This window comes from Thunnus thynnus, chromosome 5 (assembly GCF_963924715.1).
Source record: "Thunnus thynnus chromosome 5, fThuThy2.1, whole genome shotgun sequence".
Classification (NCBI taxonomy): domain Eukaryota; kingdom Metazoa; phylum Chordata; class Actinopteri; order Scombriformes; family Scombridae; genus Thunnus; species Thunnus thynnus.
The window spans coordinates 2,211,041-2,224,632 of NC_089521.1; the positions used below are offsets into that span (position 1 = coordinate 2,211,041).

Genomic DNA, 13,592 nt, shown 5'->3' on the forward strand with positions numbered 1-13,592 from the left:
ACAAGCTGACGTCGCTAAGGTTGTCGCAAAGGTTTTTCCATGTGTTGTTCACATTGTCCACTTTCATATTTTGGATTGAACATGTACGGATGGATTTGAGAAGCTGACGTTTCAAGTAAAGAACGAGAAAAGTTTTGTTTCATGGTCAGAACAGAGTGGGCTCATCAGGAGGCGAGCCTTAAAGAGACAGGAGCTAGAACAGCCTGTTTCAGACAGAGACTGAACTGAGAGGCTGCATAAAGGGCCATAAGATTAACTGTAAATCATACGAATATATTACAGCAGAGTCCCAGAATATAAATATAGACCTGAAAATGTGCATAATATGCCCCTTTAAAACACAAAAATGATTGAAATTCAATGATAAACATATCTCTGATGTGAAAATAGCTGCATTTTCTTTGATACAGCTATTTTCATGTCGCTTGATATTTTAGATTTTGACCCTAAAATTAGAAGTGTACTTTTTAGAGTGTTGTAAGTCTGTTGAATCAAAGCATTCATAAAAAACAGCAGATTCTTAGTAACCATTGTGTATTCCTGATAGCAGTGCACTAGCTGCTGCAGTGTTAGTAATGGAAGATGTAGATGTGAACGTACAGTAGTAACAATAGTCTGTGTTGTAAATGTATAAAGGTAGAAGTGTTTGTGTGTGTAAGGATATGTGGCATGTCACATCAGAACACTGTACAATACACACAGGTATTGTCAGGCACCAAGTGACCTCTCTGTCTGCACAATATGAATATTTGATGTGATGTAATATTCAACCTCTCTGTTTCTAAATATTAGATCTGTCTTTAGTGAAGGTCATTCATAACCAACAGACAGGCTAGATATGCCACTGTCTGTGTGTGTGTGTGTGTGTGTGTGTGTGTTATACAAGACACTTGCACTGTCCAGAGGCGACAAAAAGAAGCTGTATTTTTCCACTGTAGGGAAGGTTATTTATGTTTGTGTGCACTGTATATGTGCGTGTGTGTGTGTGTGTGTGCCTGTAGGGCCTTTACACTTGATTCCACACACACACAGGTCAGTCTATTCCTGCGTACGTCCACACATCCTGTTCACAGTGTTTTCTGCTTAATAAGCAGGTACACACACACACACACACACACACACACACACACACACACGGGCAAACCGTACATAGAAGAGAATCTTGATGCTGACAAGCCAAAAAAGAAAGGTCAATCACAAACAACTGCAGCAGACTGAGAGCTGGAGTCACTGGAGGAAGAAGAGGAGGAGAAACTGAGCTGTGTGAGGAAGAAGGGGGGAAAGGAGGAAGAGAAGCACAGGAAGGGAAGCGGCGCAGAGAACAACAAGATGACAATGAATGATGGGAAAAATGAAGGATGGAGAGATGAGGAAGAGAAGGAGGAAGATGTGTAGCTGTAATAACAGATGTAGCTGCTGGGTTTTTTTTGAAGTGGGCAATCTGAAAGGTGAAGAATGAACACACCACAACACAAGGCACTTCATCACAATGTCTGCTGTGTTGGAAATACCTCATGGTAGATGGCTCTGACTATAACAAGTCATCACACACACACACATACAGACACGTACAGTAGCATCACAGTGCAGCTGTGGGGTGCGACAGGCTGCTTGCATCTATATGCAGTAAGACGTGTCCATGCAGAGCTGTTGGAACATCAGCACTGGACTGTGGAAATAATTCTGTGTCTGTGTATTCATGGATATCATGTAAAACTAGGTGTTGGAAACATACATAACATCTTATAATTCAGTTGAGTACATGAAAATAATCAGATAAGAATGTTTTGGCTTATCCAATCTATTTAATGTCTGAAAAAGTCAAGTTTCTTCACATGATCCAGTATTAACATATTATACCAGATTTCCCACAATGACCCTGTTGGTCTTTTTCACAGCAGATATTGTGAGCTGGCATGACAGAAGAAGCACAGGTGTAATTAAGCACATAAATGAGGACTCTGTTCCATTTACAGTCAGTGTGTCAGTCCCATGTCCCTAGTATTGTGAATACAGGCTCAGCAGGGAGACTCTCAAGGGATTACTGTGACCTGCAAGGTGAGGGTCACATGACTGTTGGGAGTAGGTAAGCTAGCTCTATGGTTAGCAGGCTGATCTGCAGTGGTGGAAAGTAACTAAGTACATTTAGTGTGTTGTTGGCATTTTAATGATCTTTTTAACTTTAACTTAAGCTTTTGATTACCCTGAAAAGTGCTCTATAAATAAAATGTATTATAATTATTACTTAAGTACAGTTTTGAGGTACTTGTACTTTACTTGAATATTTCCATTTGATGCTACTTTATACTTCCACTCCACTACATTTCAGAGGGAAATATTGTACTTTCTACTCCACTACATTTATTTGACAGCTTTAGTTACTTTTCAGATGAAGATTTGACACAATGGATAATATAACAAGCTTTTAAAATACAACACATTGTTAAAGATGAAACCAGTGGTTTCCAACCTTTTTGGCTTTTGATGTCTTACAAAAAGCAGTGTGTAGTCGGGGTCACATTTCAGATGTCTATGAGTTGTTAACAGCTCCACCAAATAGTGATTTTTCCCTCTAAACTTCTCACATGCTTTCATTTCAATAAATGTTCAAATGATCCAATATTTCATCAAAAATCAAAGATTAAAGAAAAAGCAACTGGAAACAGATTTAAACAGTTTAAGAGGTGTTAATACAACTGTATTACAGAAATACAGTAATACAAATTTTGAAAATCTAAAATCTTTCTGCTGTAGAGATTTGAACACATTTGTAAACAACTGTTTTGTTATGAACCTCATCACTGGTTACCTTCTTACAGTACATGTAGACAAGCTAGCAAGACCACTGAATAGCAGCCTACTGAAAACTGAATGAATTAACGATTATTTTCATTATCGATTATTTTCTTTATTAATTGATTAGTTGTTTTGTCTGTAATGTATTTTGTAAGAGATTCACAATGTTAGCAATTTGATCAATTCAGCTGTGTGGTAAAAATGTAATTAGTGTGGGAAAACACACATGAATTTAGAGGGAAAGATTTCCACAGTAATGTGGAAAATTTTGATATGCAGCAACTGCTGGCATGAAACCTGCAGGACTGTGGTGGAGAGGAAAGAATATCATCTCTCGCTCTCTCTCTTTGTGTGATAGTGTCTCTCTCTCTCTCTCTCTCTCTACTTAACTTTCTCTTTCAAATTTGCTTTACTGGCCTGACCGTAGTTAATTACAGTATATAAAGTGCCTTGCATAAGTACCCCCCCCCCCCCCTCCCCCAAACCCTGTGGACTTTTCCACATTGTGTAATGTTACAACTGCAAATTAAAATGGATTTTATTGGGGTTGTATGTAATGGACCAACACAAAATAGTCCATAATTTTGAAGTAGTGGGAGGGGGTTTTACATGGTTTTCAAAATGATTTACAAATAAAAATCTGAAAAGTATTTAGTGCATATGTATTCACCCCCTTTGCTGTGAGACCTCTAACTAAGATCAGGTGTAACCGATTGCCTTCAGAAGTCAATAATTAGTTAAATAGAGTCCACCTGTGTGCAATTTCATCTCAATATAAGGAGCTCACTAAACAGGTCAGGGATAAAGTTGTGGAGAAGTACAAAGCCCAGACCTCAATCCAATAGAGAATCTGTGGCGAGACTTGAAAATTGCTGTCCACAGATGGTCTCCAACCAATCTGATTCAGCTTGAGCCATTTTGCCAAAAAGAATGGGCAAAAATTGCCTCTGTAATTATAGCAAAAGGTGGTTCTATTGACTCGGGGGGGGGGGGGGGTACTTGTGCATCCAACAGATGTCTGCTTTTTTGTCTTAATTATTGTTTGTGCTACAACAAAAAGTATTTTGCACCTTCACAGCACCATGCATGTCGTGTTAATCAAATGGTAAAAAGCCCAATAAAATCAATTTGAATTCCAGGTTATAACTGCAAAATGTGGAAAAGTCCAAGGGGGGTGAATACTTCTGCAAGGCACTGATGAATGTAACGGTGCAGAATAGTAAAGTCAGAACAGCTTCATGTGTTCCTCTGGTTTTCCTCTGTGTGTGTGTGTGTGTGTCTCTCTCTCTCTCTCTCTCTCTCTCTCTGTGTCTATGTCTCTCTCTCTCTCTCTCTCATTGTTCCAGTATAACAGGCATAGAAGTGTAAATGCCCCAGTTTGAATGAAGTGGCATCCCAGCTGCTTCTGTATGCGTGTGTGTGTGTGTGTGTGTGTGCGTGTGTGTGTGTGTGTGTGTGTGTGTGTGTGTGTGTGTGTGTGTGTGTGTGTGTGTGTTGGCAGGATGTCATCCCAGTATGTGTGAGAGACATACTGGAACAAGGATAACCAGTAAAGGGAGGAGTTGATTGTAGGACAGATGATGGACTGATATTTCCTCAATACCTTGCTGGTTCAAATTCCTGGAATTGCTTTTTTCCTTCCTCCTCTTCACCTCCTTTCTCCTCTTCTCTTTTCTGCCGTTTCCCCACCTCCCTTTTTTTCTTGTCATTCTTTTTACAATTTCTTGTTTGTTCCCTCTTCTTCCACTTTTCTCTATCTTTTTCACCCTTCTCTTTATTGCCTTTTCTCCAGCCCTCTTCTCTTCCCCTTGTCATTCTCTGCCTTTCTCCCTCTGACCTCCCTGCTTTTCCTCTCATTTCCTTCCCCTTGCACTCCTCTCTGTCCTCTTTTCCTCCTCTTCTCCCTCCTCTTTGCTTTATCTGTTCATCCCCATTGCGCTGCTTTCCTTTCCTCCATTTCTCTCCTCTCTTCTCTGACAAAGGCAGTAGATATAATGCATTCAACCATTTAAAACCTGGTTTTATTACTCTCCATATGTGCATGTGTGTGTGATGGAGGGTGTATTTTATAGTTTGTGTGTGTGTGTGTAGTAATGCCTGTATACATCTCTCTTTACTGTCTTGTATTTCAGATTAGTTTATAATAGAGTAAATGAATGTACTCTTAGTGGCCACTTTATTACATGTGGTGGCATTTAAATGATGCTCAGGATGACATTGAAAGCATCCCTCCAGACATGTTTTAAGATTCATTAAAATACTCTAAAAATGGCTTCCAAACTAGTTGTGACGTCGCAAATCATGCTCGTACAGACACACCTTCAACTGAGATTTAAGGTGAGCACAGAGAAACTGTCCTCCTTCAGCAGAGAAATATTAAAACAGGTTTTGCATGTACATCATTTTGCACTAGTGAAGAGAACAACATCCAGGAGTTTGTTTATAACTGTATGAGACTAGCAGCCAGATATGGGTGTGTCCTGCTGTCAGCCAAAAACTGTCTATAAGCACCCCTCTCACATTTTTATGAGTTCAGAGTCTACAACAACAACAACTGGAGGAAATTATGGGAGCAGATTTTGAACTGCATGCACACAAAATATTGCAATAAACAAGATAATGACCTGTCTGTATATATTTCTTTTGTTCTCTCATTCAGTAGTTTTGTGACTCATAAACTTCCATTCTGCATCATGCAGTTTGTATGTTTAATGTCACCATTCCCATAGGCAGTGCAATGTAGAGAAATCCCACAGCTGCTTCTGATGCTTGAAACAACCTTCACATCTGGCACCAACAAGCACACTGAGTCATTTATCTCCCATCTTGCCTGTTCTAATGTAATGTTTATACATTACTGCAGGATTCGTGTATTGAATGCTCAGTCGTATACAGTATGATTGTTGGTTGGAGGAGTTGGCTGTAGTGCTGGGCAGTATACAGGTTCATTTGGTATACCAGTTTCAATTTACCAGAGAATATGAATTTTTCATACAATACCATACTGGTTTATAGCTGAAGCAATTGCTGTAACTCTTTAAAAGGCAGCAAAATATAATATTGTTTGCCGCAAAGAGCGCTACGATTGGGTCAAGCTGGGTGGAGTATATTGAGAGGGGACCCCTATTAACTGCCTAACCTTCCCTCAACAATTAGTAACCCACAACTGACTCTCTTTAATAGTGCAAAACACCGTGGCACACAACAATTTCTGACACATAAACAATTCGTAACATTTATAAATGTACATTTACAAAATTACACAGCTGAGCTTGCTAGCTAGCCAGGTAGCTCTGTTCTTGAGATTCAGATTGAAATGTGCGAACGAGGCCTTGCATATGATGACGATTATCGGGGCAACCTCTGTCAGCCTCCTGCTGCTTTACTAATAAACATGATTTTTACATAAATTGCTGCCCTGGATATAGATTTCTATGTAGTTAGCCATAATACTGCTACAGGCGATTAGTTCCTGTGTTTACTTTCATTCAGACTCAGAAACAAACTTTTGAAGCGATTCAGGTAAACTCTATGTACTCTTGACAGTAGAATAAGCCACCATAAACCTACATAAAGGCCCAGTCATGCAAAAAACAAAAAACAAACCAATGTGATATACCGGCGAAAAATATTGTGATACAAATTTAACTGGCTGTGTATGTAATAAAGAGAATACTTCGTGAATATAAGACAACTGTGTGTATGCTGTTTTCTCTCTGATATATCTTGTCATTGCACTGATTGTGTGTGTAAGTTTGTGCGTGCATGCAGTGTGATTTGTGTAACTACATATTACTAATGTCTGTCTTTTCCTGTCTTCAGGTGTATGACACTCCTCCCATGGTGGTGAAGGGGCCCTCTAGTGGTCAAGATATATACGACACCCCACCAAGCACAGACAAGAACACACAGCAAATGGTAAGGCTTTGACATGACAGATATACAGTGTGATAGTAGCTTTATACTGGCATTTTGCACATATACTGTTTCCAGTATTAGTGTAGATATAGGGGTTGAGCCCAGGCCAACGTGTCTCTTCTACCTCCAAGGAAAACATTCCGGGAATCTCACCACATTTTGTGTGAAAACAGTTCACCAATCTTGAACAAAAACAGGAAAATATGAACTAAAAATTAGAAAAGTGGATTATGTAAGCCAACAATCAATATTTTCAAGAAGCAGAAAGATATCCTACACTCCCAGAAAATCACAACATAATGACATCATTCATTTTACACATTTTCAGGTGAATTTCTGGTAAAATAAATAAATAAATAAATAAATGAATAATACAAAGTTAAGACTAAACAAACAAAACACATCATCACCTAATCACTTCAGCTCAATTCAATTCAATTCAATTCAATTCAATTCAATTTAATTCAATTTAATTCAGTTCAATTCAAAGGGCTTTTTTTGGCATGAAGGTTTCAAGAATAATGTTGCCAAAGCATCAAAGTACAATTCGTCCAAATGTTTGTAGAGTACACACAATATATATATAGTATATCCTATGCACATATGCACACTCTTTGTGTGTGTGTGTGTGTGTGTCAGGTTGTGGCATACTGGGCAGCAAGATATGTCCTGTCTCCTTCTCCTCAGAGTATTTTTTAATTTTGAGAGGTCATTTTCCTCTTCACCTCTTTGAAATCTGAAATTACAGAGTTGAACTTGTTGAAGTAAATATTCCTTATTTCATTGAATGTTTTACAGTGTAGGAGGAAGTGCATCTCTGTCTCAGCCTCAGCTGTCAAACAGTAACCACATATTGTTTTCTTTTGGTTGTGATGATTTCTCGATGGCCAGTTTGTGGTCACTGAGCCTGTCCTTGGTTAGGATCTGTCTCTGCTTTCTATCTCTGACAGTAGAGAGATATTCTGACGATTCATAATCTCTTTTTAGGACCAGATAACATTCTAATCTATTTTGGCTTTTAGTTTCTTCTTTCCAATGTTCCAAATAGGTTTCTTTACATCACATTATAATTTGGTTTTCACTGACTGGTGTTTGGAAAGCAGTGAAACTGGTCATAGTGCGTCTGAGAGGGGGCAGTTAGTCTCAGCACCAACTGACATAGGGGACTCTTTTCTGGGCTCAGCTATTGAGTTTGGAGGGCTTTGGAATGGAGGGTGTCTGTCTGGATTTAAGCTGATTAAAAACATTTGAGTACTCTCTTTTGAGTGTTAATTATCATTAGGTATCTGCCTAATTCTGCTCTACATGCATTTGTTGGTGTTTTTGTCTGCACACTTGTAAAATGCAGAATTCTGCATGTAAAGATTCTGTTGAATGTTTGTCCGACAGATATGAATACTGAGTGAACCCCATACTTCACTACCATACAGCGCAGCGGCAGGATGACACTATAAAATATTTTAAGCCAGATTTTAATTGGAATTTAGAAATTATAAAAATTTTTCTTAATTGTATTTAGAGCTCTTCAAGCTTTTCTTGTAGTGCATTTACTGCCATGTTGAAACTCCCTGGTGCTGTTATGGTTATACTAAGATTATACTAATCACGCTTTAGTATAACCATAACAGCACCACTCACAGTTTAACAGATACATTGTATTGTAGTAGCCAGCCATGAAAATACAACCAACGTATGTCACAAACTAAGGTTATTTATGCAATTATCTGGCTTTTGGAACAGTTTATTTGTTATTGAGACTCAGCAGCCAGACATTTCTCTGTTTTCTGTTTAGGAGCAGCTGAGATTGTCACTAAAATGAGAATAGCTGTTAAATGAATCCGATCAGGTTCCAATAGGCAACAACATAGCTCATTTATGCTCCATCACAAGAGGTTAACTTTGCTCCCTAACTTCAGGGCGAACCCCCTTCACTTCAGGTGGTAAGCAAGACACTTGGCTTGGGTTTTGAGGAGTTAGAGCATACAGGCAACATTATCTGACAGTAGCTGCGTCGCATGCATGTTTACAGGCAGGTGATATGCAGACTCTGCATGCACAGCCATCAGTTCTCTATCTGCTCTGATGAAGGCTTGCACTTGATCAGTTTATCAAACAACCAAAACAGGCAGGACTCATTTTCAGGTTGTGGTAGGTGACTGGTGGGGCCTGCTTTGGTTGCACCCTTTCACCAGAGCACATCTAAAGTTGTAGCATGACGCGTTTGAGTTCATTTGCCTTACTTGACATCGCGATGATGCTGAAACGATATATGGTGCAGCCCTGATTTTTGTTTTTTTAGCCTTTTAAATTATTTGCCAAACATACACAGCATGTCTTAATGAAAATTATAGTGATCATTTTCCTGCAGATAAAATAGCCAATTTGTTTTTGAATCAATCAAATCACATCTCCACCACATTTCACTGTGAAACTACAGAATTTACATGGTGTAATAGTGTGATTAAGAGTGATCAGGTGTAAGTAAAGCTCTAGCAGCTTGCTCAAAGAGACCTGACATTATTCCAAACATCATGAGATCCAGGGCTGGCTGACTGAAACCAATGATGGCAAAAGGCCCAGAAAGCTGGCAGTGCCTCTGTGTCTGAGTTTATTCTTACTCAGCAAATTAAAAAGTTCAACTTTTGATTTTCTCCCTCTTTCACACTGCCTTCATTTACTTTTGTCTTATATCATACAGTACAAATTAAAGTAAAAATAGCACAATAAAATGAAATGTAATAGAGGATATTTCTCCCCCCCACCCTTCAGGTCTATGACTTCCCCCCGTCTGTCAGTAAAGACGTCCCTGACGGTCAGCCAATCAGAGAGGAAACCTACGATGTACCACCCCACTTTGCCAAACTCAAACCCCAGGCCCCCATCCCTCCTGGCCAGTACCTGCACAACAACCTCAACGATGACGACGATGACGAACCGCCGATCCCTGAGGACGTGTATGACGTCCCGCCCCCCATCTTGACAGACAAACACTTCCACAGAGACAGGGGCGGAGTCAGCCAGGCCGCCCAGGAGATCTACGACATCCCGGCCAGCCTGCGGACCGGAGGACACACCGCCCAGGATGTCTACGACTTCCCCCGGGAACGAGAGGACAGAGGAGGAGACAGGGGAGACCACTATGTCTATGATGTCCCACCACAGGTAGGAGAGTTAAAGGAACAGTTCCACATTATGAGACAGATGTTTGTTTGCCATTAAACTGATGGCGTTTCATGTCTTTGTGTCCTGTACAGACATACAGTACCAGTCAAACGTTTGGACACACCTTCCCATTCAAGTGAATGGGAAGGTGTGTCCAAACGTTTGACTGGTACTGGTACGTTTGACTGGTACTGTATGTCTAGTTTTAGTCACCAAAAACAAAAGACACTTTTGTCTAGTTTTTGTCAGTGAACCTTGAACTTGGTTTCTGAGAATACAGCCGTCGCCTTGTTTAATGTATGCAGTTACCATGGTTACAGGTCTTGTTCTTGTCTGGACAAGTTGTCTGGTTGATAGCTGACATAAATCCTGAATTCATTCCTAGTTCACTCCCAGTGTGTCCACTCAGTCATTTTATGGAGAAATGTATTTAAAAGTTGATGTGAAGCTTATATGAGGCTTCATCAGTCTGAGTTAGTCATATCAAGTGGATATCTGCCACATTTACAGTCTTTTTAGCATCAAATTCTCTCTTTGTGTTTCCTCAGACAGTGTTTCCCTGTTGAGCTGTGGTGGAAGTATAGTAACAAAAAGAGGAACTTTGGCACTAAAAAGACTAGAAACATTGAAAGATATGTACTTGACTCATTATTAGCTTCAGATAAACTTTTATATACATTTTTGCACAGAAGGAGGACTGTGGATTTTGTCCCCCATCACTTCCATTGTAAGTGCATTATGAAGGGATCTTCTAATGGTCAGTATGAACAGGAGGAATTATTACAGCAAGAAAAACATGTTTCAATGTTAATTTGGCTCCTGGCTGTTGTTTTAAGAAACACTTGAAACATTGTGAACTTGTCCTTTAAGGCTTCTTCAAAGTAAAAATACAATTAATGTGAAAATGCTTTGTTAATCCATATATTAGTTTCTTCCTCCTTCCAAGAACCTGTAATATTAGTTCACCTTTTTATTAAGGTCAGTATGCTGGCTTGCATGTATGGTTTTACCCCATCTGGTTGGTTTTCTCCCTTGATGGGATTAGTTTGGGCAAATCTGAACACAGCAACCATTTTCACATGTAGAACAAAACAACCGCAAAACGTCCCTTTAGAGGAAGTGGTCTCTGTCCAATCTGGAGTAGTATGCTTGTGGTGGGAATGTAATTTGACCTCAATCTGACCCAACTACAATGAGTACGCTGCAGGTTTGAGCTAAACAGCTCCTGTAACCAGGTGCTCTTTGCATGCTGGGATGTGGATGAGTGAAATCAACAGTTGCTAGCAGCTCGAGGTCCGACCTGCACATTGTCTTCTTGATATTTGAGCAGATAAGAGCTTCCTCTGGAACTTTTTCCTATGTTTACATTCCTTTGGTTTTTGGTGATGCATTTTGGTCCGTTGAATTTTGAAATGTGTGAAAATAAACTGAGTCAACTTTGCCAAGTCATCCACTGATTCAGACTAGAACAAACCACCTATAGATTTGAAAATGGCCCAAAGTTGTCTTAGGTACATGTTGCATCCTGCTGTAATCTTACATTACACACATATACATTATTTCAGTGGTGATGTGTCTTTTTGCAGGTTGTCCGTGACGCCCAGTCCACCAGTGAGGAGCTGACCATGTCCTTCAAGCGGCTGTCTGCCTCAAGCACAGGAAGCACACGGAGCAACCACTCTGCTTCATCCTTAGACATGGTTCCTGTCCGCGACACCCCATCTTCCTCCTCACTTCCTGCCACTGGCTCAATTTCTGGAAAACCCCTCATGCTGGACTTGGAGCAGGCCATGGAGCGCCTGTCTCGCCTTCAGCAAGCTGTTGAGTCAAGTGTCTCCCTTATGATGTCATTCATCACAGGCAACTGGAGGAGTCCTGCCCACCTGGAGGGGAACCTCTCAGCCATTCACCAGGCTGCTGATCGGGTGCGCTCCACTGTCCGAGACTTCCTAGAATTTGCCCGGGGCGCTGTGGCTAATGCCGCCCAGGCCACAGACCGCTCACTGCAGACCAAACTGGGCCGTCAGGTGGGAAAGATGGAGGAGGTCTTCCAGAGCTTAATTCGACACAGTCAGAGCTTAGACGCCATATCCTGGTCACATACAGAGCTGACAACACCGCCACCAGGTGGGGATGATTTAGATCGACTAATCATGACGGCACGCGGCATTCCGGACGACGCCAAGCAGCTCGCCTCTTTTCTCCATGGTAACGCCTCGCTGCTCTTTAAAAGGAACAACAGGCAGCAGCAGCAGCTGCCCCTTCCTCCAATCCCAGGGGAGATCAGCGGTCACATGACAGGATCAGGAAGCGGGAGCTATCAGGGAGGGGAGAGGGTGAACATTCAGTCGCGGCCCCTCCCCTCTCCGCCAAAGTTTTCAGCTGCAGAGGAAGAGGAAGGTGTGGACAGGCCGTACGAGACCACAGAGGAAGGCTGGATGGAGGACTATGACTACGTACATCTACAGGTACACACACAACACTCTTTATATAAAATTAGTTAGTCTGCCCCCCAGCAGAGCTTGAGATACACAACCACATCTCTTGAAACCCCAACTAAATGCTAATGCTACAGAAGGCTCAGGGGATTGGAGTCAAGGAGCAGTGTGAGCTTTGGCATGTTGTTGACAGCTGTAATAATATTTTGTAGCTGTTTTGGATCCCCTAACTGTTGATACTGCGAAATTTGTGATTTTTATAAATGAAACTTGCTCACAATCCTCAGGTAAATCTCAACTCCAGACATGAGGTCGTGGTGATGATCCTTACACAGCACACACACTCTCTCTGTCTCATCATAGCCATGATGGATGAGAACATGTGCCTGTGAGGAGTCAGCACTTTTTTTTAACAAGCAAGTGTGTGTGTGTGTGTGTGTGTGTGCAGGGTTTCCATCATGCAGGTAGCGTAGCTCCTTTAAGGAATAGCTCAGTGCATAGGAAGTGTGTGTGTGTGTGTGTGTGTGTGTGTGTGAGACAGTGAGGCTGCAGCGACCAGAGCAAGTTGTATGGAGTATGAAGTTAGCAGTATAGCTGTGAACAGTGCAGTGTGTGTACATCCTATCAATGTGGGTGCAGTTCCAGCCGGTCACCACTAGAGGGAGACAGATAAGACTTGTTGTATTCCTGCTGATCCACAAACAAAAGGATGATTTAAATAAACAGTGTAAGTGTGTACAAGTGGTGTAACAACTGTGTCTGTGTGTTGATGTATCAGGGGAAGGAAGAGTTTGAGAAGAACCAAAGACAGCTGCTGGAGAAAGGCAACATTATCAGACACAACAAGACACAACTGGAACAGCAACAGGTATATGTGTGTGTGTGTGTGTGTGTGTGTGTGTGTGTGTGTGTGTGTGTGTGTGTGTGTGTTGTGTGAGACTATTTCCTCTTGTTCATAGTCTGCATTACATATGAGCAGTCATTTAGGCCATGATTCAAACTTTAAAGCTGTTCTAAATAAATTATGGCCACTAGGGAGCAGAAGAAATCAAAACAAGGTTGATACACAGCCCAACATATTATTATCAAATGATGTTGATTAGCTTCCAGCCAAATTGACTGTCGCTGGCTAAAATTGTGGAGTTGCTTTTGTCTCATTATCACCTGTAAATCAAAACATTGATTAATGTTTTCTTACCCAGAAAAACATGCACGGAAGACAGCAATTGTTTTTATCAGTATAGAGTATATAGAGTGTAGCCTGCAAGTCTCCCGCCT

At 40.9% G+C, this 13,592-nt stretch overlaps 1 protein-coding gene across 3 annotated transcripts in view; it reads left to right on the forward strand.

Annotated features, from left to right (window-relative positions):
* bcar1 (BCAR1 scaffold protein, Cas family member) overlaps positions 1-13,592 on the forward strand; it is a 98,840-nt gene that overhangs the window by 83,190 nt on the left and 2,058 nt on the right. For all 3 annotated transcript variants that reach the window (XM_067588674.1, XM_067588676.1, XM_067588675.1), the window contains 4 exons: positions 6,619-6,714; positions 9,484-9,876; positions 11,463-12,344; positions 13,093-13,182. In XM_067588674.1, the coding sequence (XP_067444775.1) occupies positions 6,619-6,714; positions 9,484-9,876; positions 11,463-12,344; positions 13,093-13,182 (1,461 nt within the window). The remainder of the gene's footprint in view (positions 1-6,618; positions 6,715-9,483; positions 9,877-11,462; positions 12,345-13,092; positions 13,183-13,592) is intronic.